This window comes from Lipotes vexillifer, unplaced genomic scaffold, assembly GCF_000442215.2.
Source record: "Lipotes vexillifer unplaced genomic scaffold, Lipotes_vexillifer_v1.1 scaffold1489, whole genome shotgun sequence".
Taxonomy (NCBI): domain Eukaryota; kingdom Metazoa; phylum Chordata; class Mammalia; order Artiodactyla; family Lipotidae; genus Lipotes; species Lipotes vexillifer.
In genome coordinates, this window is record NW_006776475.1 from 603,986 (window position 1) to 630,892 (window position 26,907).

At 39.3% G+C, this 26,907-nt stretch overlaps 1 protein-coding gene across 1 annotated transcript; it reads left to right on the forward strand.

The window, feature by feature from the left end:
• The first annotated feature begins 1,802 nt into the window (after nucleotides 1-1,802).
• Nucleotides 1,803-26,883, forward strand: CUNH16orf87 (chromosome unknown C16orf87 homolog). Its single transcript, XM_007450386.1, has 4 exons — nucleotides 1,803-1,983; nucleotides 8,393-8,489; nucleotides 21,180-21,362; nucleotides 26,521-26,883. Exons 1-4 carry the CDS (start codon nucleotides 1,918-1,920, stop codon nucleotides 26,637-26,639), a joined length of 465 nt encoding a protein of 154 aa, XP_007450448.1. The 5' UTR covers nucleotides 1,803-1,917; the 3' UTR covers nucleotides 26,640-26,883.
• The last annotated feature ends 24 nt before the right edge of the window (nucleotides 26,884-26,907 follow it).

Consider the following 26,907-nt stretch of genomic DNA (forward strand, 5'->3'; position numbering starts at 1 on the left):
TCAGAAAACTCCTCAGGGCCAGGATTGCTGGGCCTGGGTTCCCGATTCATGCCCTACACCATTCTCCAGGGAAAACTGAGGTACTATCTTCCTCTGCTACTTCTATTCCTCCATTTCTTTGCATTAGAAACCTCAGAGTCATCCTGAAAATGTCCATGACCACCACTCTCCCCCAGCAAAATAGCTCCTTAAGTTTTGATAATATTATGGCCTTCATATTTTAAAAATTCCACCCCTCTCTTTATGGTCCATCCTCTCCCCATGCCTCAGGTCTAAAACCTGAAGTATTTTTCTGGCCCAATCATTATCAACTTCAAATATAATCCTGTTACTCCCCAACTTAAAACCCTTACTGCCCCATTGAACTCAGTATGAAGTCCAAACTTCCCATGGTAGCAAAGACCCTGCCTGCATAGCTGGATATGATCCACATCTCCAGCTTTAACTGTTTGCCTTGCACTTGGTGTGCTCACAATGCTAAACTCCTGACCTCTCTGCCTTTGCTTACACTGTCTCATCTGCCTGGTGAGTTCTCACTTTTGGTTGGGCAACTCCACCTGACTTACTTAGGGATTCAGTTTTGGAGATAACTCTTCTAGAAAGCCTTCTAGGACCACCAACATCCTCAACAGTGGGTCAGGTGACCTCATTAGCTGTGTACAAATCCTTTTCCCTTTTGCGGGGGTGGGGGGTAATATTAGGTTAACCTAGTAAAAAATTCAAATAGTACAATAGGATATGGAATATGTCTCCCTCCTCTTCCTGCCCTCCAGTTCCTATTGCCAGTTTCTTAATGTATATGCAAGCATAAATAATTTTCATATTATTTTTGCACAGTCTTAAACAAGGTGTACTATACTTTGTTTTTCCAGTTAATACTATTTTGGAGATCATTATATCACTTTACATACGGAACTATCATTCTTTTGAAGAACTGCAATGACATTTCGTTGTATGCATAACTTAATTTGCTCAAGCAATCTGTTGATGGACACATGGGCTGTTTCTGATTTTGCTTTGAAAAGCAGCACTGCGAAGTGCAACATTTTGCACAAATCCATTTGAGCACATGGAGAGTATCTTTCCAAATTCTTAGGTATGGGATTGCAAGATCAAAGGCGAGGTGAATTTTAAATTTTGATATAACACTCTAGTCAACCGACTTATTCTTTCCAACAACAACCCAAATCCCCTGTATTCGAATGCTGGGCCGTTTACACTTCTAGACTACATGTTTGAGGGCAGGCACCTCCTAGTATTCACATTTGTGTGGCAGAATTGGCCCTCAATACATATTTGACTTAACGAATTTTATACCTCGCAGAACCGAGTCCAGGGCTGGCATATAGCAGATTCATCAGATGTCTATTACAATTCCTCAATGATTAGACTCGCTAACATTTACTGAAGTTTATCAAACGGCAGGATCTGGGCCAAGCACTTTACCTCCCACCGCCTTTTTCACTCACGTTCTCCTTCCTCCGGGGGAGGGGGCGGGCTCAGCACCACGACCTGCCCTGTCTGTGCATTCGTTGGTCGAGCCTGACGCCCGTTACTGCTGAGTCCCGGCCAAACCACGCCTCCACGCCGTTCGTCTGGCCCAGAGAGGGCGTGTCCATCATCCCGCCGGACGATCCAGTCGGTCTCCTCTCGTGAGAATCGGTACGCCCTAGAGGACCGGAGCGGCGTGGGTGGGGGCGTGTTCCGCTGTCCCTCGGAGCCCGCGCACGCCGCGCCCCGCCCCCTCAGCACGCAGGCTCCGCGCGAGCTCGCGCACGCGCGCGCGCGTGCTCTTCAGAGCCTCACTCTGGCCAGCGGGGACCGACGGGCGGAGGCTGGGCTGCTGAAGTACGAGGGGCGGAGCCCGGGCCGCCGCCGCCGCCACTGCCGTCGCCGCCGCTGCCACCAGAGAGGAGCATGTCTGCAACTCGAGCCAAGAAAGTGAAGATGGCCACCAAATCATGCCCCGAGTGCGACCAACAGGTGGGCGCCGGGGGCCGGGCACTGGGCACACGGGCCGGTGGGGCGGGTGCGCGCGGGCGGGCGAATGTGCCGGCGGCCGCTGGCTGTGGAGAGGCCGCCTCGCCGGGGTCCCAGCGGCTGAGCGTGTGGGCCGGCCCTCGAGCTCTGCCCACGATGGGAGCCCGCAACCGGCCGGGTAGAGCCCAGGGGTTGCCGGGGAAGCGCCCGGGGCCGCGGCCCAGCCGGTGCCCACCTGGCGGCGGTCCGACGGGCGAGTATCTTGCCCTGTGGCCAGCCGCGTGAGAGGGGGCGTGGATTTATCGTGAGCTGACGGGGCGCCCTGTTCGGACCCTCCCCGAATCGCCTATCCGGCTCCGGTGACAGCGGCAGGAGTGTGGGGCCGCAGCCCAAGTGGACGAGTTCGGTCCCTCAGCCCCCTCCTGCCCCGAAGAGAATCCCCGATGTGTCGACTGAGTCTGGGCTCCTGGCTCCGAAATCCGCCTTCTGCCAGGCAGGGTTGCTTTGTTCCCGTTTCAGATGTGTACAGTGGACCCCCAAAACTGTCCCCCTGCGACCTGGGAGGATGCTTAAATGTGACAGAAAGGCCCGCAGTGTAATAGTTTTAAGTTTTGGCGAAATATGGAGATTTTTTCTCTTAAATATATTTATTATATTTTTGACGTAAATAATCGTGAATCCTTTCTGTACATTGTTTTAAATGGAACGTTATTGAATGACTCCCCCATTGAAGCCCTTCCTGAGCGTTCCTCACTTCCCCCTACCCGCCGCGGTATCCACTGTTAAAAATGTGGCATTTTCTGCTTCCAGATCTTCTTAAATATATATATGTGGTTTTATGAATTTTAAATGACTGCTTTCTACACAGAATTACTGGTGTCATAGCTGTAAGTTAAAAAAAATCTCATCTTACCGTTTTAGTTTAAGGATGCCTCATTTTTTACTAGAATAATAGAAGTTCCTCTAAACCTTATAATCGAATGAGTTAAGACTCTCAGTTAAAAGCATTAGTAAGGGCCCTATTTCACGCCAACATGCGGATCTGGGTGTGTTTTTTTCTTTTCCACTGAGAGGATTTTTTCAAAATGATTACCTCTTCTCCCTTTTTCTTTCTTTCCTTTTTTAAAAATCAGGAGTAATTTGAAATGGCTGAAGACTTTTTTTTTTTTTTTTTTTTTTTTTTTTGGGGTACTTTTTGACATCTGTGGAGACAGTTTACATCTTATTTGACCTATTGCATTCCCACTTTAAATCTTTGTTCCTCATTATGTGTATTTAAGTATGCTCTTGGGCATTTAGATGTAAAGTTCTTTTAGTCTTTGTTGTTTAATAACAAAGATGCTTTTTTTAAAACGCAAATTTATCATTGAACTTTTCTTTAGCAGTTTATTATAAGTTTTTTTTTTTTTTTAAATTTATTTATTTATAGCTGTGTTGCGTCTTCGTTTCTGTGCAAGGGCTTTCTCTAGTTGTGGCAAGCGGGGGCCACTCTTCATCGCGGTGCGCGGGCCTCTCACTATCGCGGCCTCTCTTGTTGCGGAGCACAGGCTCCAGATGCGCAGGCTCAGTAATTGTGGCTCACGGGCCCAGTTGCTCTGCAGCATGTGGGATCTTCCCAGACCAGGGCTCGAACCCGTGTTCCCTGCATTGGCAGGCAGATTCTCAACCACTGCGCCACCAGGGAAGCCCCTGAAGACTTTTTTAATAAGTTGATTTTAGTGCATACTTTAAGGAGCAAGCTTAAAGGTTGATCAAATCTTTTAACAGAAAATGTTACATATTTTATTCAGTATCTTTTATGGGCAATGATAAATTTGCTGATCAGAGGAAGACTGTGCAAGGAGAATTACGGTTTATTGATTGTATGAGTTTATTGAGTATGCATTCTAAAAACAATTTAGCCATGTTTTCCAAAACAGAGTTAAATTTCCTTTCTTTTTTTTTTTTTTAATTTTTGTTTGCGTTGGGTCTTTGTTACTGCGCATGGGGCTTTCCCTAGTTGCGGCCAGCGGGGGCTACTCTTCATTGCTGTGCACGCGCTTCTTATTGCGGTGGCTTCTCTTGTTGTGGAGCACGGGCTCTAGGCGCGAGGGCTTCAGTAGTTGTGGCTCACAAGCTCTAGAGCGCATGCGCAGTAGTTGTGGTGCACGGGCTTAGTTGCTCCGCGGCATGTGGGATCTTCCCGGACCAGGGCTCGAACCTGTGTCCCCTGAATTGGCAGGCGGATTCTTAACCACTGCGCCACCAGAGAGGTCCTAAATTTCCATTCTTACCATTAAACTAAATTTGTTAAAGTCTGAAAAAGTTGGACTTTTCTATTTATGTCTCCTTGTCGAAGATTATTTCAATGTTTAAATCATTTCCGTATGTTCCATTTAATTGTGCAGAAGTATAAGGTTTACATGGTATGCATTATGCATTCCAGTTTCTGTAGGGCATCATTTATTGCAAATCCTGACCTTGTTGTATTTGGCATACAGTAACCTTTTGGGGAAAATAACCTGTTTTTAATATCCTTGTTAAAAAAAGAGGAAAGGATAGTAAACTTGTAGGAGTCCCTGTAACTATTCAACAAAACGTGATCAGCATTTTATTTGGAAATATCACATTCTGTTTTGTTGTTACACACACAGCCTCCACTCCAGCTGCCATAACAAAATACCATAGATTGGGTGGCTCAAACAACAGTAATTTATTTTGTCACAGTTCTGGAGGCTGGAAGTCCCAAGATCCTGGCAGAAAAGAGAGCTTTCTGGTGTCTCTTGCAAGGACACTAATGCCATCCTGAGGGCTCCACCCTCATGACCTCATCTAAACCTAATTATCTCATCTCCAAATAATACTATCACGTTGTGGGGTTGGGGCTTCAACGTATGAATTTGTTGCTGGGGTGTTTTTGGGGGGTGGAGACACAGTTCATTCCATAACAGGCTACAACAACGTAATTTAAAATGTTGGTTTGTAGTGTTCTTTATTCTAAATACTTAAGAGAAGATAACATACATGGTGACTAATTCAAACTTTTGGTGATTCTTAAAAGCGATTTATCTTTTACTAAAAGTAACTCAATTGAAGAAAATAATAGATTAATTTTAGTTTTTTAGTTATTTGAAAGTACAGGTTTCTTATAAATGAGAAGAAATTTATAATCCAGAAAGCCACTTTAAAAAAAAAGCTTTAGAATACTGCTGTTAATTCTAAGTTGCCTGATGAATATTAAATTAGAATTTAGATATAGTTTATAAACATAAATATAAAATCTTTAAAGTTTGAGGAAATTGCCTCAGTTGAGTAGATTTACATAAGTTCTGTCTGATGTGTGTGTAAGTTTAAAAACAGGTACAGAGATCAGCAAACAAGAAAGACCTAGATTTTCAGTTGCTTTATTACATCCCCTTTTACATTCCCTCATTTGAAAATATAGTTCTGAAACATCTAAACCACAATACTTTTCATTTTCAACGGGTTTCACATCCACTAACTCAAGTTACTGAGCCATTTTGAGTGTAGTAGTAGTCAGGATTCTTATTATTTTTCTGGGATCTCTGGTGCATGTTTCTGTTTTTGCTTTTTTTTTTTTTTTTCTTTATTACATCAGCTGTATCCCCCTTTTAGGAAAAAATGTTAGGAAATTTTATGTGACATTTAGCAAATATGTCTGCTGTACGTAACTTTGATGCTCTTAGCAACAAAGGGTATAGATGGATTCTCTGTATTGTAGTTAGTTTTGAGCTTTTTAAAGTCAGTGAAACAATATAGGGTCAGGATTTTGTTTTTTGTACTTGTTTTTTAAGCCTGTCTTACTTGTAAAACATGCCTATTTTTCAAGGAATAAATTGATTCACAAGCCATCAGTAAACAACACTTCAAATTTTTTTTCTTGCATTTTAAAATCCTGAAAGTATAGCATTAGAACTTTCATTACTGTTGTCTTTGGCATTACAACTGAAATTTCATGGAAGTTTAGGTGTTTGTTTATAATCCAAATTATACAATAATTTAAAGAGATTAATATAACTGAAGTTGTCTGCCTCATTTAATAATTCTTTTTACAGGATCTGTATTGTGGTGGTGGTTAGTTGGGTTTTCTTCAGGGTTGGTGTGAGGGGAAGGAATTTTACATTTTCAAAAGGACCTTAGGGTGACTTAGCTCAGGCGCATGAATGTTCCTTGAGCATAAGGCACTTTCATTAAGGGATGTAAATCAGCCTGTCAATTGAATTAGTCATCCCAAAGCCGAATGTACATTTCTCATCTAACTGTAGCACTCTCTTAATTCTGGACATGGGTTGATATAATTTTTTTGTGTATAAGACAATTAAATTTCAATTTGTTGAGTTTCAGTAGCTGAAAGAAAATGGTTGTTGAGTAGCAAAGGGTATGTTGAATAAGAACATCACGTTCTGTGTTTTTTTGGGTAGCGTTAACTTAAAACAATTTTATATTGCCGTGGATGCCGTTAATGATGTGTTTAAGTATAAAGGAAATGAGTCAGTACCTTTGAGCTTGGTTTCTCTGAAGATGTGAAATTTTTAAAATGACAAAACATACCTATTTTAGGCAGATTTTACACTATTAAGAAATGTAACAATGTAACATTACATTTTCTGTCATGGTTTGGAAGAATCTCGTTACATTCTTTTTTCTTTTTCTTTTTTGCGGTACGCGGGCCTGTCACTATTGTGGCCTCTCCCGTTGCGGAGCACAGGCTCCGAACGCGCAGGCTCAGCGGCCATGGCTCACGGGTCCAGCCGCTCCGCGGCATGTGGGATCTTCCTGAACCGGGGCACAAACCCGTGTGCCCTGCATCGGCAGGCGGACTCTCAGCCACTGCGCCACCAGGGAAGCCCTCATTACATTCTTGATAAAGCAAGCTGTTAGACATACCTGGAGTTTGATTATTTTTATAGATTCATTGTTATTTTTCATAAATACAAACTAGAATTCTTTGTTCAGTACTTTTATGCAAAGAAAAGGAATTCTGCCAGAATTCTGATTTAGCTTATTTAGATCACATATTTATATTCTAGAACATGAGGCATTCTCTACATAAGTGGATGAAAGCTTTATAGTAGTGATTAAACTTTTACATAAGCAGAACAGTGGGCAAATGGAACTTATCTTACAAAGGGAATTGTAATTAGTATTCTGTGAGTACTTTTTGTTGAGATTAATTTCTGGTTTTCAGTGAATGTGCCCTGAGTCCAAGGATCATTAAGGTTAATATTAGTGAAACAATGTGGAGGGAAAGCTAAAGCTTTTTTCAATGATTTTCAATAACATTTGGCTTTATAAATTTATTTATTTATTATTTTTGGCTGTGTTGGGTCTTCGTTGCTGCACGCGGGCTTTCTCTAGTTGTGGTGAGCAGGGGCTACTCTTCATTGCCGTGCGCGAGCTTCTCATTGCAGTGGCTTCTCTTGTTGCAGAGCACCGGCTTTAGGCGCTCGGGCTTCAGTAGTTGTGGCACACGGGTTCAGTAGTTGTGGCTTGCAGGCTCTAGAGCACAGGCTCAGTAGTTGTGGCGCATGGGCTTAGTTGCTCCACGGCATGTGGGATCTTCCCAGACCAGGGCTCAAACCCATGTCCCCTGCATTGGCAGGCGGATTCTTAACCACTGCGCCACCAGGGAAGTCCCTAACATTTGGCTTTAGAAAAATATTGACAGACTTGAAATGGAGAAAGGAGACACTTGTAAAAATAGTTTACAGATTTAGAAACAGAAGCCTGAAGAGCTTGTGTTTTATCCGACGTCCTTCCTGGAGCTGAGACTGTAAGATACTAGATCTCAACTCCTGCTTTGTCCCACATTCTCTTTTGTTTGTACAACACTTTTGCCCCTCAAACTGGTTGTTGTAAACTTTTTTTTTTTTTCTCTATTGGTAGTAATCGGCATCTTACCTGTTCATGTTGGAACCTGGGTTGTTTTCAGTTCTTTACCCTTTTGAAATGTCTTGTAGATCTACCTTCTCTCCATTTCCATTCTCACTATTCCAGTGGGGCCCTCATAATGTTATGCTGGGATTACTTTAATGATTTCCCAATCATGCCCCCTTTTCCAATTTATTCTATATAAACTGCTTTCAAACTAATATTTTAGGAAATGCTACCTTTTTTCCCATATATTTTCCTTGGCTCTGACCCTATTGTGGTTTTCTGTTGTTCACTCACATCAGCACATGTTTACCATGCATCTGCTACATTCACGGTTATTGCAGTGTGTTACTAGAATGTGAAGATTTAGAGGACACAATACCCATCTCATAATTTGTTGTCAGGAGGTGGGGTTTAAATAAATCCACGATTCCTACTTCAAGTAATTTATCATTCAGTTTAGGAGAGTACATAAACACTGAGAAGTTTAAGAACAGAAAAATAGTAATAATAAATTGTTTCTTTTTTTTGTCTACAGGTTCCTGTTGCATGTAAATCATGTCCCTGTGGTTACATATTTATTAGCAGAAAACTTTTAAATGCAAAACACCCAGAAAAATCACCGTCTTCTACAGGTAATTGTGAGAGTTTACCACATTTTTAGCTTTTTGATGTAGAAATTTAAAATTAATTTTTGTGAATTTACTATTCAATTTTTGTTGAAGTTAAAAATTAAAGTCTATTGAAGTATGTGTTTGGTTTTTATTAGCTATTGGAAATCAGCTTATTACATTAGTATGCCGTTCATTCTATTTAAATGTTAAACTCCCTTGTAATGCTGATAAAGCTTGTAACAAATTTTCTATTTTTTATTTTTGGAGGATGGAGAGCCATTGAAGGGTTTTAAGCAAGGGAGTGACCTAATCTGATTTTCTTTAAAAAAATTTAAATGTTTAGTAAAGGTATAATTGACTTCCAATAAATTGTACATATTTAAAGTGTATGTTTGATAAGTTTTGTCATGTGCTTACACCAGTCAGTCACCACAGTCAAGATAATGAACATGTCCATCATTCCCATAAGCTTTCTAGTTCCCCTTTGTAATCTTTCCATCTTGTTTCCCACTCCCCCAGATAACCACCGATCTGCTTTCTGTCACTATTTTAGAACTTTACATTATATAAATGGAATCATACAGTATGTAATCTTTATTGCCTGACTTCTTTCACTGAGCATAATTTAAGATTCGGCCATATTGTTGTGTATATCAATAAGAATTCATTCCTTTTTATTGCTTAATAGTATTCTTTGTGTGGATATGCCACAATTTGTTTATCTGTTTACTGCTTGATGGACATTTTGGTTTTTCCTCTCATAGTGCTGGTACAATGTGTAACAACTTTAAAGTAGGTTAAACTGGTGACTGAAAAAATATAACCTGATTTTGGTGTGAATATAATTTTTAGATACATTGGTTATTTTTTGTAATTCCCTGATATAGAATATCTAAAAATTTTTTTGTTTGAATTTTACCTTCCCATTAATATAGACAAATTGGATTTGTTCAGCAGATATATTTATTAAAAAATGAAATTTTGTTATTTGTTCTTTGATAAAGTCAGAACTTTATATGTTCATGATCCTCAAATAAGAGTAGATTGATTGCAAGTGTATATATGAGCACCTGCTGTATGCTAGGACTGTTCTAAGCCTTGGGCCTAAAGTAATGAATGAATTTACTATCAAAGCGGGTTCACTGCTGTCATGGAGCTTAATGCATTCTTGTAGGCAGGAAATAGAGAACAGATAAACAGGGAGAATATCAACTTGTGAATAAACGCCTTGTAAGAAATTAAAATAGAGTGTTGAGGTGTGTGACTGGAAGGCTACTTTTTTTTTTTTTTTAATATTTATTTACTTATTTATTTGGTTGCGGCAGGCAGGGTCCTTAGTTATGGCATGCGAACTCTTAGTTGCGGCATGCATGTGGGATCTAGTTCCCTGACCAAGGAGCGAACCCGGGCCCCCTGCGTTGGGAGCACAGAGTCTTAACCACTGTGCCACCAGGGAAGTCCCTGGAAGGCTACTTTTGATTGTTTGGAAGCTTCTCTGAGAGGTGACATTTTAGGCTGAGGCTGAATAGGAACAGGGGGGTAGCAGCCATGATAAGATCAGGAAGAAGACCATTCTTGACAGATGAAATAGCAAATGCAAAAATTTTAAGGTTGTTAAAAGTTTGGTATATTTTGCAGTGTAGACAGTAAAACCAGGAGAGTGTTCGATATGAGGCCAGAGGGATAAGCAGGGGCCAGATTATTTATTTAAGGCTTTGTAAACTAGAGTAAGATTTTGGTTTTTGTTCTTACAGTGTGAGGAGAAACTATCCCTGGGATGTGCAATGAGGTAAGGGGAGGGTGGCATGCTCTGATTTGCCTTTTAGAAAGATCATTCTGACTTCTGTCTAGAGAATAGTTTGTGGGGTTACAAGGTGGAAGTGAGCTTTTGCAGTATGTTAACTGAGTGACGATGCCGAGTTAAGCAAAGAATGGTTATAGTAGGAGATGATTCAAGAATTACATATATTTATGTCTGTGAGAGGTCTGTTTATCCTAGGTCTGTGGAGAGATGGGAGAAAAGCAGTTTTAATTCCATTTCTGCCTCTGAGTTCGCTCCCTTTCAACATGGTAATGGACTTACTATTAATTCATTAGTTCTTAAAGGCTGTTGCTGGATTGGTTATATAGGAGTCATCCAGAGAACTGTTAAAAATCAATTCCTGGTTCTTGTTTCCTAAGAGTATAATTTGGGTATGGGAACCTTGGAATGATTCATTCAGTAGATTTGCTGGGGTGGCATGTCAACTCAGTTCTGAGGCTCCAAAATGAATAAGACATGGTCCATGCTATTAGTGGGACAATTGTGTTTATTAGTTTTTCACTCAACAAATATTTTTGAGACCCTTCTATATACCAACAATTCAGGTGAGAAATGAGGTAAGGAAGAAATGTAAATGAGGACAGAGAAAAGGGACAGATGTACAAGTGTTAAGAATTTAGAATCATTTGAAGGAAAGGGAAGACTTTAGAATGACTTCCAGATTTCTGACTGGGATTACTGGTTAGAAAGGGAAGATAAAATGGAAGACAAGTTTTGAGGGAAAGATGAAGAGACTATGTTTAGATATAGTTGTGAAATATCATCCGTGTGGATTTTTTTTTTTTTTTCCCAGTTGGACATACAGTCTGAAGCTCAGGGAATAATAGCCTCAGCCGGAGAGAAAGGTTTGAATCATCATGGTTGTTGATATCATGGAAATGGATGAGCTAGTTCTATAGAGTCTATAGGGTAGGAAGAGGAAGCAGGTTCAGGGACTGAACTCTGGCAGACTCCAATCTTAAAGGGTAGAAATGGGTAGGGAGGTCATGTCAGCTGAGAAGAAATGTCAGCCGCAGGAGAACAGCCAACAGAGGTGGTGTTACGTAAGTCAGTGTGATGAGTGAGAAGCAGTTCATTATTATTTTACGTTTGGAGTTTCCTAAGGTTCTGTTGTTTAATAAGAGTAGACTTGCGACCTTGAAGTGAAGATGAAATATTGAAGTCTAGAAATCCTAGGGAGGAGGAAGAAGAACCAGCAAGACAAACAAAGAATAGAAAGGACAGAGAAATATCAGGGATAGACTGTGCTGTAAACAAAAGGAGGAAAGGGTTTTTAAGAAGGATTAAGAGTACTCAAAGCCTGGAAATCAGTTTGGTATAGTACAGACATGTACTCTATGTTGTTATGTGTTATATGAAGATCTGGCTTCAGATTCAGATTCCAGTTTGGACACTCTCTAACAGGTTAATTAACCTCCAGGGGTTACTTGTGCTGTTTACTTGTGTTTATGTAGATTTATAGTACCAACTTAGAGGATTGAAGTGTAGATGAAGTGTATATGAAAATGTCTAACATAAAGAAAGCTTGGTATGTTATAGGTACTCAATAAATACTAATTTTTACAATTAAATTTCTTTAAAAAAATTTTTTCTGGCTGCATTGGGTCTTCGTTGCTGCACACGGCCTTTGTCTGGTTGCAATGAGCAGGAGCTACTCTTCGTTGCTGTGTGCGGACTTCTCATTGTGGTGGCTTCTCGTTGTGGAACATGGGCTCTAGGCATGCGGGCTTCAGTAGTTGTGGCATGTAGGGTCAGTAGTTGCGGCATGCAGGCTCAGTAGTTGCAGCATGCACAGGCCCTAGAGTGCAGGCTCAGTAGTTGTGGCGCATGGGCTTAGTTGCTCCATGGCACATGGGATCTTTCCGGACCAGGGCTCGAACCCATGTCCCCTGCATTGGCAGGCGGATTCTTAACCACTGCACCACCAGGGAAGTCCCCAAGGAAGACTTTTATTTGCATAATTAAACATTTAAAACAAAAAAGAAACATCTTTAAAGCTCAGATTGCACTTATCTTAAAATCAAAGCTATAAAAGATTATTTGAAATTTCAGTGGGTTGAAACCTCTTATTTAATTATTATAACTTTGTGTGACATGCAGGAGAAAAATAATCTGTCAAGTCATAGGTTTATCTAGATTTGAAATGTTGAAAACTCACATTTTGCAAATATAATAATCATCTTTATATCTTCATAACACATGAAAATAGGGAGGTGGGATGCTAGAACAATATAGAACTTTGCTAGCTGAAAATATAGATAAATAAAATCTATTATGGAAATTAATTTTAAATTGTAAAAACATATTAATTTCGGTGAGAGGACAAGATGAGTGTTACAAATAAACCTGTATTAATGCTCAGTGTTTTGTACAAGTGCATAGAACCTCAAGGCAATTAATTATTCTTTGATACCTTTCTAAATGAGTTAGGAATGTAGTATTGTTTCTTTTATCCTTTTTAGGGGGTCACTATTAAATGGAGATAAATTTTTAAAAATTGACTATGTTGTTCATGTAGGATTTCATTTCTAAATTGAATGGTTGACTGAGAGTTTAAAAAGTAGCCTTGGGCTTCCCTGGTGGCGCAGTGGTTGAGAGCCCGCCTGCCGATGCAGGGGACGCGGGTTCGTGCCCCGGTCCGGGAAGATCCCACATGCCGCGGAGTGACTGGGCCCGTGAGCCATGGCCGCTGAGCCTGCACGTCCGGAGCCTGTGCTCCGCATCGGGAGAGGCCACAACAGTGAGAGGCCCGCGTACAGAAAAAAAAAAAAAAAAAAAAAAGTAGCCTTGAGGTTGAGTCTTCATCTGTAAATTTGAAGAAATTTTTTTAAAAAATTAAAGGAAATACTGTATTTCCTAAAATTGAAAGTATCTGTACTGTGGCCTAAACCTTCAGTACTGTAGTAGTAATCTATTCAGGTATTTGGTCAGTTACCAAATACTGACAGAAGCAGTTTTTGGTGAGAACAAACTCTGTTCCAAATCTTTAAATTTAGTTTTCCAAATGGGTGTTCTGGGTGGTTTAGTGACATCAAGGGTGCTATTTTGCATTTAATAACAATGGATATACCTTTAAAATTTTTTCATTATAAAAACTGTAAAGAAAAAGTAAACTGAAAATCTAACTGAGATACTAGTTTATACAAGACTTCCTCTAAAGGTAAGAAAAAGATTTAAAATGGTAAGAATTTTGAATAGCTTATTAGTATTTAACTGTTAATTTCTCAGTGAGTATAAGCTTTGGGTTAAGCTTAGTCAAATAAATAACAAAATTAAATAAATTCCATTTTTTATTAGGGGAAGGAAAAAGGGATAAAAATATTAAACTTAATTTTTAAATTATTCTCTAACAGGGAAAGGCTGATAAATAAGCAAAGTCTATAAATGACATACTCACTTTTGTAGTTAAGCAAGAAAAATGGAGAAATGATTATCACCAGTACCTTTTAGAAACCCAAAATGATTGAACATTAATCAGTAGTAAGTGGTCCTCAACTCTGAATTACTTGACAGTGAAGATTTGGTTTTGTTATTTCAGAAAACATAGTTCCTTACATGCTAATCACTTAAAATTGCTGTACATTCATATATGGAACATAGTTTTTATTTTGCCTTTTGATGAAAAAATACATACCTTCATCTCTGTGCCTTTCTTTAAAGTTCTTAATCATATAGTTTATATAATGATATCTATATTCATCTTTAAAAGACATTTTTCATAGAATCCTCTGATTTCTTCTAATCAAGACTTGATTTTAGGTCTGCTGCACAGCTGTCATGCTAAAATTTCTTTCCATTGTACTATAAGGATAATCCTACTTTTTCTTTTTTTTAAAGATATTTTGATGTGGACCATTTTTAAAGTCTTTATTGAATTTGTTACAATATTGCTTCTGTATTTTGTTTTTTTGGCCACGAGGCGTGTGGGATCTTAGCTCCCTGACCAGGGATTGAACCTGCACCCCCTGCTTTGGAAGGTGAAGTCTTAACCACTGGGCCGCCAGGGAAGTCCCCTACTTTTTCTTTTTTTTTAAAATTAATTTTATTTATTTTATTTATTTATTTATTTTATTTATTTATATTATTTTATTTATTTATTTATTTATTTTGCTGAGTTGGGTCTTCATAGCTGTGCATGGGCTTTCTCTAGTTGCGGAGAGCGGGGGCTACTCTTCATTGTGGTGCGTGGGCTTCTCATTGCAGTGGCTTCTCGTTGCAGAGTGCAGGCTCTAGGTGTGTCTCAGAGCACAGACCAGGGCTCAAACCCGCGTCGCCTGCATTGGCAGGTGGATTCTTAACCACTGCACCACCAGGGAAATCCCAGAATTTAGTATTTTAATCGTTTTAAGTTGAACGGTTTAGTGGCATTAAGTACATTCATATCATGTGCTTAATCATCACCACTGTCCATTTCCAGAACTCTTTTCATCTTCCCAAACTGAAACTCGATACACATAAAATAATAACTCCCCATTTTCCTCCCACTCCCTGCCCCCATCACGCCCCAGGCCACTACTATTCTTTCTGTGCTTGTGAACTTGAATTTGACTACTGTAGTTACCTTCTGTAAGTGTAGTCATGCAATATTTGTCCTTTTGTGTCTGGTTTCACTTAGTGCAATGTCTCCATCCACGCTGTGACGTGTCAGAATTTCCTTCCTGACTAATATTCGATTGTATGTACTTAACTTCATTTTGTTCATGCATTGAACAGAAGTTTTTAATTTTGATGAAATCCAAGTTGTCTATTTTTTATTTTGTTGCCGGTACTTTTGGTGTCATATCCAAGAAATCATTGACAAATCCACTGTCTTGAAGTTTTTCCCCTAAGCATTTTATAGTTTTAGTTGTTATATTTAGATCTTCAATCCATTTTGAGTTAATTCTTTTATTTCGGGGTCCCCAATCCCCGGGCTGCGGACTGCTACCAGTCCGCGGCCTGTTAGGAACTGGATCGCAAAGTAGGAAGTGAGTGGTGGGCGAGCAAGCAAAAGCTGCTTCTGCTGCTCTCCATTGCTCGCATTACCTCCTGAACCGTCCCCCCTGCCCCGCCCCGGGGCGGGGGAATATTGGCTTCCAGGAAACCAGTCCCTGGTACCAAAAAGGTTGGGGACTGCTGTAGTGTATGGTATAAGATAAGGGCCCAGTTTCATTTTTTTGCCTGTGGATATCCAGTTTTCCCAATTACCACTTGTTGAAAGTACTGTTTTTTCATGGCTACTGTTATTGAAAATCATTTGACCATATATTCGAGGATTTATTTCTGGGCTATTTTATTCTATTGGTCTGTATGTCTCTGGTAAGGCAGTACTACCTTTTTTTTTTTCTGCGGTACGCGGGCCTCTCACTGTTGTGGCCTCTCCTGTTGCAGAGCACAGGCTCCGGACGCGCAGGCTCAGCAGCCATGGCTCACAGGCCTAACCGATCCGCGTCATGTAGAATCTTCCCAGACCGGGGCACGAACCCATGTCCCCTGCATCGGCAGGCGGACTCTCAACCACTGCGCCACCAGGGAAGCCCAGTACTACATTTTTTTGATTACTGTAGTTTTGTTAGAAAAGGTTTGAAATCAAGAAGTGTGATTCTCTGTTCTTTTCCAAGATTGTTTTGGCGATTTGGGGTCCATTGAGATTCCATATGATTTTAGGATGGAGTTTTCTATTTCTGCAAAAAAATCTTAATGATATAGTACTTTCTGAAGGTATGCTTTGAAATGTTTTAAGATTTTTTTGTTTCCTGAACTACCTTTGTTCCTCATGTTTTTGTTTTTATTTTGTTTTTGGCCTTGACTAGGGATTTAACCCCGGGCCACAGCAGTGAAAGCCCAGAATCCTAACCACTAGACCACTAGGGAACTCCCTGTTCCACCTGTTTTATCTTGCTCCTTCTCTCTCTCACACTTTTTATTTTCTTCAAATAGCTGGTAATTCTTAATTGCCTGTTGATATTTATAAATGAAGGTCTTGGTTTTATCAGTGTAGATAACTTGCATGAATATCCTACTCTGTTTTGAAAGTCTGTTTTGACATCTCTGTAGTGCACAATTGGAAGAAGCTTATTGGCAGGCTTTTAGATGTAAATTAGGTGAACTGGGGAATGCTGTTGAAATCCATGATTGCCAAAATAAGGAAGGTTTCATTCTGGGACAGAATGTGAGATCCTTTATAGTATTTCATTTTTATGAGGAGCTGCCTTTTTTGTTTGTTTGTTTCTTCTTTCTGTGTTGTGGAGGTTCAAAGTCCCCTTGAACATCGCTTGATTCCCAAGAGCTTTACGTCTTTATGTGTTACTTTGTATACATAGGCCCAACTGTTCTGCAGTAGTTCTAGTTTTCTGATGATCACCCTGTGGCCTGCTGTTCCTTACTGTACTTTTTGTCCTGTCCTGGGAGTATCTTTGGGAAGAAGAGCGATCCCTGCTATAGAAGATATCTCTTATTCTTATTTTGAATTTTAGTTTCTTCTATTCTGGTTACTTAGAATCTGTCAGCTTGCCAGTTTGCTGAAATTCTGTAATTTCAGATCGTTAATAGCACCCTTTCCTGTTTCAAGCACTGCAGATTTATTTTCCTTTTTCCCTTTACATTTTTACCCATGTTTGTTCTCATTTCAGTAGGATTTTTGAGAAGATAGTGAAATAAATCATGTGTTCAGTCTGATTTTATTTATTCAGCACCACTTAACATGTGTAGGTAACGTTCTAGGTTCTGTGAATGAGACAGACAAAAACACCCCAACTTTCATAGAGCTTATATTTTGATGGGGGAGACATATTGAGCATATAAATAAATGTAGTAGTAGTAGTAGAAGTAGAAGTAGTAGTAGGAGAAAATTATAGAAAGACTATAGTAGTAGTAGTAGAAGATTATAGAAAGTAACTTGGGCTGGGAGACTCAGAGGGGTGACCTATAAGTTGACATCTGAAGGAAATAAAGCCTGTCTCATGAAGAGCCTTGGGAAGAAAGCTCTAGGCAGAAGGATTAGCAAATGCAGAGACTCAAGGGGAGGAAGGAACTTGTTTTATTAAAAGGAAGGCATATCTGGAGAGTACTGAACAAACTGGCCAGTGGTATGAGATTAGATGGGTGAGAGGCAAATGTCAGGTCTTATAGGGGGACTTATAGTCTTTGGTCAGGAAATTTGACTTTCTTTTAAATAAAGTGAAAAGCTAATGAAAGGTTTTAGAAAGGAAGCTTATTTATACAGTTTTTTAAAAGATAATTTTGGCAGCTATTTAGGGAATGTGTTTGGTTTGGATGTTGCCCATAGAAGTGGGAGAAATGAAGAAATTGTGGATGTATTTTGCACGGAGTACCTATGGATTCTGTGATGATAGAAGAAACAAGCTGAGTCACAAATGACTCCAAGTTATTTGCCTTTTGCAACTGGTTGGTGCTATTTACTAGGATAATGAAGGTTGGAGGAGGGAAAATCAAGAGTTATTTTTTGGCACATCTGAAATGCTTGTGAGTCATACAAGTGAAGCTGTCAGGTAGGCAGTCTAGAGCTTTGGGAAGAAGTCAGAGCTGAAAGTAGAAATTTTGGAACGATTATAACAATAGTTTTTAATGTTTTGGGTCCATGGTTTATCTGGGCTCAGGGCAGAGTCCTAAGACTTTAATATTAGAGATGGAAAAGAACCTGCAGGGAGGAGAAGACAGCAGAGGCGATAAAGAGGAATGGCTGGTGAGATGGGAGATTTGCAGAACCTGAAAATCAAGTAAAAAATTAATTTCAAGGAAAAGAGGGGGCTTCCCTGGTGGCGCAGTGGTTGAGAGTCCGCCTGCCAATGCAGGTTCGTGCCCTGGTCCAGGAAGATCCCACATGCCGCGGAGCCTGCGTGTCCGGAGCCTGTGCTCCGCAACGGGAGAGGCCACAACAGTGAGAGGCCCGCGGACCGCCAAAAAAAAAAAAAAAAAAAAATTAATTTCAAGGAAAAGAGTAGTCCTGTGTTGAATTTTTGAGAGATGGTATTAAGATGATTAAAGAGAGGTGTCTATTAGATTTGCTGACAGAGGTTTTTGTCCTTCTTGATCATTTGCATTGAGTTGGGAGCTATACTGGAATGAATTGATGGGTGAATGGGAGGTGAGAAACTGAAGGCAGAAAGTACAGATACTTCTTTTTTGAGAAGTTGGCTATGAAGAAGTTTGCAGAGGTGGGTTAGTAGCTGAAGGAACAAACTTACATTCAGTGTTAAACTCTAAAAGGCATACTATAAAAAGCTTTACCTGTTACTATTTATTTCAACTTTTTTTTTTTTGAGAAATTCTAAGCATACCCTGTCCCATCCACATCCACTCCTTCTCTTGTATATTATTTTAAAGCAAATTTCATATAATTTCAATTATAAATATTTCATTACATGTTTCTAAAAGACAAACCTTGGGACTTCCCTGGCGGTCCAGTGGTTAAGACTCCATGCCTCCAATGCAGGGGGCATGGGTTTGATTCCTGGTCAGGGAACTAGGATCCCATATGCCATGTGGCACAACCAAAAAGAAATAAAATTAAAAATTAAAAAAATAAAAATAAAAGATAGACCTTTAAAAACTTAAGCACAATAAAAAATTAACAATAATTCCATAATATCAAATATCCAACTGGTGTTGAAATTTTCAGATTTCTCATAAATGGTTTTTATTTTTTTATTTTTATTTTTTTTGCGGTACGCGGGCCTCTCACTGTTGTGGCCTCTCCCGTTGCGGAGCACAGGCTCCGGACGCGCAGGCTCAGCGGCCATGGCTCACGGGACCAGCCGCTCCGCGGCATGTGGGATCTTCCCGGACCAGGGCACGAACCCGTGTCCCCTGCATCGGCAGGCGGACTCTCAACCACTGCGCCACCAGGGAAGCCCTCATAAATGGTTTTTAAAAACAGATTCCAGATAAGGTCCACACATTGCATATGACTGATATCTTTTTTGGCTCTCTCTTTATCTATTATTTTCTCTTTTATTCCTTGCAGATTATATGTTAAACTATCACTTGTCCATTTGGATTTACTGTTTGTGTCTCCATGGTGTATGTTAACACATTCTTTGAATGATTTCTCTTTTTCTTATAAATTGTAATTTGGATCTAAGGGCTTGACGAGATTTGATTTTTTTTTTTTTTTTGGCAAGACTGCTTAGGTAGGTATTCTATAAGGAGGCACAAAGTCTACTTATCTCTGTTTTTGTGATGTTAGAAGCTGTTGATGTTTACATTTAGTTCATTTCAAGTTGAAAATGGTGATACTCTTATTCCTTCTCCAGTTTTTTAGCCACAGTGATTCTAAAATGAGAAATTGCTCTTCATCTACCCCTTCGTTACCCAGTGAGTGGTACAGTTTGAATAGAAAAGGCAGGGTAAATGCTTTATTCTTTTCCTTTATTTCACTTTTCAGAATAGTGAGTTGGTTCTTTAGGTGTTTCAGTCTATTATAGTTATTATTTTTATTGATGCTCAAATTATAATAGTCAACAGGAGCCTCTTCAAGTTAGCCCTTGAGTCCTTTAACAAGATGCTGGTGATCTTAGATAACTTTCTTACAGTCTGGAATAACTAGATATTCTTGCATTATCTGGTATATGTTAATCTGAGACCTGGAATTAACTAATTCTCCAAGGATATGGTATTTGGAAATAACTATTAATATTTTACTTAAATTTATTTTATTTTATAGTAGCCTGTTAAGCATACTTAATTTATATAGCCTTTTATTTCATTTTATTTTTAATTTATTTACTTTATTTATTTATTTTTGGCTGCATTGGGTCTTTGCTGCTGCGCGTGGTCTTTCTCTAGTTGCGGCCAGTGGGGGCTACTCTTAGTTGCAGTGTGCAGGCTTCTCATCACGGTGGCGTCTCTTGTGGAGCACGGGCTCTAGGTGCGTGGGCTTCAACAGTTGTGTTAGGTGAGCTCAGTAGTTGTGGCTTGTGGGCTCTAGAGCGCAGGCTCAGTAGTTGTGGTGCATGGGCTTAGTTGCTCCACGGCATGTGGGATCTTCCCAGATCAGGGCTCAAACCCATGTACCCTGCATTGGCAGGCGGCTTCTCAACCAGTGTGCCACCAGGGAAGCCCTATATAGCCTTTTAAATTGTTCTTTTTAGTTCTTGGGATATGAATTTTCTTATATGTTTTGCCCCTTTACCACCATGGTTTTAGGCATTTGGTGAATTTTCTTTCTTTTGAATTCAGGTACGTATTAAAGCAATTAAAAAAAATTGTTGTTTGTCTTATCCAACCTTTTGATCTGTTTGGAGTGAGAGGGGTGGCTCCTTGCATTAATTAAATCACCATGTTGAGTAAAGTTCCCCTATTGCTATTTATTTGGGATAGACATGCTCTTAGAATGTCAGAAATGACCTCATCTGTGGATAAAGTGAAAACTGCTTACTCCCCTAGTGTTTTTATGTTTTCCCTAGATACTTTCTGTTTGGTTTTTATTGGGAACTTTAATATAAATATTATGGCTAAGGTCAGTTTTGCTTCTGTGTATTTGACGTATTTCAATCTGTAATTTGGGTAGGGGAAAAAGGGAATGGAATATTTATTTTCCTTTTGTAATACTTCACCATTTTTAACTTGGTTACAGAGAGAAGGAAAAAGGTTGCTGTGGAATTGTGTGAACTTGTAGGGGCTGAAATTAAAAGTATCAAATAAAGAAACTTGTCTTCTGTTATAAGATTCCTACTACCTCATGAGTTAATGTGGATGTGAATTCTTTGAATTTCTTTTTTTCCTGCATGGGTGTGAGGGACATATAGATGTTATGGTTGTAGTTTTATAAAATATGCCGGGCAGCAAACTCTAGTGCTATTTAGAAACAAAAAGAAGAAAGCAATGAGAACATGGGCAAACAGTTCTTGCTAAGCCCTAAAATATATCACTTTTATTCATCCATACAGAAAACAAGCATGAGGGCAAGAGGAGGCGAACAGAGAGAGTTAGGCGAGAGAAGATAAATTCTACAGTAAATAAGGATTTAGAAAACAGAAAGAGGTCTCGAAGTAACAGCCATTCAGATCATATCAGACGAGGAAGAGGAAGACCTAAAAGTGCATCTGCCAAAAAACATGAGGAAGAAAGAGGTATGACTGGTATAGCTTTTATCAAAGTTAAAGATTTTTTAATATTGTATGGTTAAAGGACTAAGGTTTATAATGTCTTTGTATTCTGTGGAGACTGTGCTTCTATACTCCTTAATTTCCTTGGGTAATTTTACTGCTTTTTCTCTTTCCTTCTGTTATGCTGATCTTCCAGAGAGTTTGAGTTGTTTTCTCAACTTGAGGGTTCTTCGTTAACAATGGGATGATCAGAAAATATATGCTAAAGACTGTTTCAGAATGAAAACTAGGTAAAGAAGAGTCAACAGAGGGGCTTCCCTTGTGGCACAGTGGTTAAGAATCTGCCTGCCAGTGCAGGGGACACGGGTTCAAGCCCTGGTCCGGGAAGATCCCACATGCCACGGAACAACAAAGCCCGTGCACCACAACTACTGAGCCTGTGCCCTAGAGCCCGCGAGCCACATCTGCTGAGCCCCACGTGCCACAACTACTGAAGCCCATGCACCTAGAGCCTGTGCTCTACAACAAGAGAAGCCACCGCAATGAGAAGCCTGCGCACCGCAACAAAGAGTAGCACCCACTCGCCACAATTAGAGAAAGCGCAAGCACAGCAGTGAAGACCCAATGCAGCCAAAAAATAAAATAAATAAATTTTAAAAAAAGTCAAGGGATAAAAAAGAAAAGAGGGAAATACTGCTTGGCCCAGAAAGCAGAGCATTCTTCACAGTTGAAGTAAAGGGAATATAACCCAAAGAATGGAAAAGGAATGCTTGTGGTCAGAGGAGATGAGAGAATAGATAATGACAGTCTTTTATTTGGGGAAACGAAGGCTCTGTAGTTGTGGTAGGACTATATATGCAGGTTTGGATCTTTTATTTCATGTTAACTTGAAAAGTGTTTATTTGGTATAAGTTGGTTTCAGGTATTTTTAGTTTATTATAGAAAAGTTTTAAGAAAGCTATTTCTAGAGTAAGATATGCTTTTAATACAAACAGGGAGGACCTCAAGGAATTTTTGTATAATAAAATAGAATCTTTTAACGTAGGCCAGGGGCGAGGGCATTCAGCAAACTTTTTCTGTAAAGAGCCAGATAATAAATATTTTAGGCTTTGTGGGCTATAGGGTCTCTGTCATAGCTAGTCTGCTCTGTCATTGTGTCTGGAAAGCTGCCATAGAGAATACGTAAATGAATGGGCATGGCTGTGTTCCAGTAAGACTTTGTAAAAACAGGTGGGAGGCCAGATTTTGCCAATTGTATTTTACCAATTTTGCAGGCTGTATTTTACAAACCCTTAAGGCAGACCATGTTTTCTAAATATAATACTGATAGAAAATATGAACTTTTGAAATGTTTATATATTTTAGAATAGACTTCTTTGATATGCTTCTTAGTGTTAAGTAGCTACTTAAATTCAGTATTTATTGATTCCCAGCTCATAGGGCACTTGAAGAATTTGAAGCAAGCTTTACTTTTATTCTAATAAGGAAAACCTGACAGTGTGTCTAAAAGCACATTTTTAATTGGCTTTACTGTTTCCTATGTTTTGAAAAAAATAGGAAGAAGAAGGAATGAAAAGGAAATCTTTTTAGACATCTAGATAACATTATCATAAAAGCCAACCATTAAACTTAAAAGTTTTGGGTGGTTTAAAATAAGTCTTCATTTTATATGTGGGGGGTATGATTATTCTGGATATTAGTAAAGTAGGAGTGACTTTTGTTTTTTTTTGTTTGTTTTTTTTTTTGCGGTACGCGGGCCTCTCACTGTTGTGGCCTCTCCCGTTGCGGAGCACAGGCTCTGGACGCGCAGGCTCAGTGGCCGTGGCTCATGGGCATAGCCGCTCTGCAGCATGTGGGATCTTCCCGGACCGGGGCACGAACCCATGTCCCCTGCAGCAGCAGGCGGACTCTCAACAACTGCGCCACCAGGGAAGCCCCAGGAATGACATTTTGACTGATTGAAATATATTGGGCAATTCTGAATACCTTATTAATGAACATAGAGAGTTAATGTAGACTTCACGTTAAAGATGGTGGATTGAATAAACACATCTAGCTCTGCACCCTCCCCAAATCCTAGTAAAATGACAAGGATGAAAGGGATTTTTTTTAAAGGGCCAAGTCCCACAAGGACAAGGAGTGGGAGAAGCAGCAAAATTCTGGAAAGTGCTAACTTCTTTAGCAGACCCAAGAAACCCAAATTGTAAACTCCTTTGAGGAAAGCTGAGAAAGAAACTGATTTTTGTTTCACATCTGCCTAAGGTCAGGAATTTTTTACCTCAGTTATTGTCTGGAAGTGTAGAGGTGAAGGTGAGGCTAAAAACAAGACTATTTGAAGTCTGTGTTTTAATAGCCTGCTAGGGCTCTTTACCCTGACCTCTCCCCGCCCGCAAGTTTATCCTTTGAAAGGGAAAAAACACAGTCTCTGGTCTAGGAAACACCAGGCATCATTGAGGGCAGGAGTACCAAATTAAGATGAGGAAGATAAGGTGAAAATTGGAGATGGTAAATACTGAGTTCTCCAGTCAGGCTTTCACAGAGGAATAAAAAAATAACTTGGATATGATAAGTTTTTGCAGGGAGAAGAAAAAAATTAAAACTACCATTAATATTCTTTGTAAGAGAAGGTATGGTAGTCATGAAAGAAAAACAAGATGATGTTTAAAAGGAATTGCAGATGTCAAAAAAGTACCTGGAAAATGAACTTTAAAATGAGAATCTCAAAATATATATATATGTATGTATATGTCTATACGATTTGCAGAAATGTAAAACTTTAACAGAAGATAAATAGACAAAATAGAAGAAATGTACCAGAATGTATAGTAATAGGAAAAAAGATGAAAAAATGAATAAGAAACATAAGAAATTTAGAGGACCAGTTCGAGGTCCACATCTGTAAATAATTGATGTTGCAGAAGAAGAATATAGAAGATGAAGTAGATGGGAAGTCATCAGTGAAATAATTGAAGTAGTTTTCCCAAACAGGAAGGACATTGAGTTTCCATAGTGAAATGCCTCACCAAATTCCCAGACCAATGGATGGTTAAAACTAGATATTATGCCAAAGCATATCATCATAAATCATATCTCTCTGGTTAAAGGGAAGGTCCTTCAAGTGTTCAGAGAAAATAATCAAAGTGGTACAGTGGAATACTACCCAGCAAGGGACAAACTACTCATCTATGAACAACATCAGTGAATTTCAAAAACATGTTGAATGAAAGAAGCTAGACACAAAACAGTACATACTATACCATGCCACTTATATGAAGTTCAAGAACAGGCAAAAAATAAATCTATGGTGGTAGAACAATGGTTGCTGGTGGGGTGGGGAGGGATTGACTGGAGGGGAGCATGAGGGATTTTCTGTATCTTGATTGTGGTATGGGTCATCCAGTTGTACACTTATGATCTGTATATTTAACTGTAGTAAATTTAGCAATAACTTTAAAAGTAACTGTAAAAAGTGGTATACGGTTTTCTTAACAGTGACAACAGTAGTTGGAAGACAGTATTTTGCCTTTAAAATACTAAGAGGAGGGCTTCCCTGGTGGCGCAGTGGTTGAGAGTCCGCCTGCCGATGCAGGGGGCACGGGTTTGTGCCCCGGTCGGGGAAGATCCCACATGCCGCGGAGCGGCTAGGCCCGTGAGCCATGGCCACTGAGCCTGCACGTCCGGAGCCTGTGCTCCGCAACGGGAGAGGCCACAGCAGTGAGAGGCCCGCGTATCGCAAAAAAAAATACTAAGAGGAAATATTCAAGGCTTTACTCAATCACACTATTAACTAGTGTGAAGAAAGACCAAAGACACTTTCTGATATTCAGGGTCTCAAAAAATTTGCTACCCATACTCCCTTTCTCAGGAGGCTACTGCAAGATATATGGCATCAATGAAGAAGTAAACCAAGAAAGTATCCTGGACCTACGACACGGGGTCCAACTCAAGAGAGAGATGAGGAGAATCTCCAGCATGATGTTGATGAGAGATCTCCAGATGATAATTGTGCAATAGGCCTAGAAAGCAACCATTTCACATTGGAGCACAGAATTTCTTCAAGAAGATAAGATTGATATGTGTAAACATTCTGAAAGATTTATCCAACTAGGAGAGAGTTTGGGTTCAATTAGTAATAAAACCTAAGCAAGTGAAAAAAGAGAATCTCTTCAGTGAAAACAGTGTACAGGAAAAGTGAAATCATTTACACAGTGAATAATGTAAACACAATATTGATCTCATCAAAATGGTAATATAACTAATGGGAAGATGTGATAAGAGTATGGTGGGGGCAAGAGACAGAAAACAATAAATCCTAATACTTATGGTGGAAAGTCAATTAATAATGCCTATAACCAAAAATCCAAGATGTTGCATCAGATAAATATGTTACTTAGGTAAAAACCAAAAGGAATACCTGGAAAAGTAGTTTTATTTGAAGAGTAGGAAATGTGCGTGAGGGGAGGAGGACTTCTGTTTTTTTTTGTAACACATTTTGTAAAAATAATTTGACTCTAAACTATATTCATGTTTAACTTTGATTAAAAAGTCAATACAAAACAAAAAACGAGACAAGTGTGGAATCATAGAGCCTGAAAAAATCATTTGGGAGAATATACACAAAAGATGTTAATCGTGATTTTAGCTGGCTCATAAGATAACAGGTGATTTTTCTTTTTTATCTTTCTGTATTTTTCAAAGTTTCTACCATGGACTTGGATTACATTTGTAATCAGGTGGGGAAAAGTAGAAATAAATGTTGGTTATTCATATTTTCCATAGCAGGGCTAAGGTGAAGAACTTAATATATTCATAAAGGCACCATTGATGTTCAGAAGGGACCATATTTAGGGTGAGGAAATTCATTTTTATTGAAACAGCTCATGCTAGTGAGGAGAAAGAAATATTTGAGATTCTTACAGAAATGATATCGATATTAGACTGTGTGTATAGAAATATATAGTCTACATTTAGTCTTAGAATTGAGTTCATGGCATTTTAGTAACTCCTTTGTGTAATTTTAAAATTTCAGTTCAGTAGCATAATACTTTATAGCATTTAGTGTATGTTGTAGTATTATGTATTATATTTATTGTCATTTAAAGGAATACTTGAAAACTCTAAATTAAAAAAATACTGCATCTACTGCCTTTATATTAAAAGCTTTCTGTTTTTCTTTTAACAGAGAAACAGGAAAAGGAAATTGACATCTATGCTAACCTCTCTGATGAAAAGGCTTTCGTGTTTTCAGTCGCCTTGGCAGAAATAAATAGAAAAATTATTAATCAAAGACTTATTCTCTGATATTTGTCTGCAAAATGTGTTGAAACTTTCTTCAGGATTACATCAGCAAATTCTCAAACAGTTATGAACTCCCAGGAGCATTCTGACTGCATCAATAAGGGCCATTGATTGTTTTTTTTTCTTTATCATTTAGCCTGTGGCACACTTTGGGAGCAAAGCTGCAGGCTTGGACTGTTCTGGGATTTCCTTGTTTACCAAGGAGTATTGTCAGTGTTTTGTGTTTGGAATATAGTGTATTAACCCCCCCCACCCCCCCACCCCCCTACCC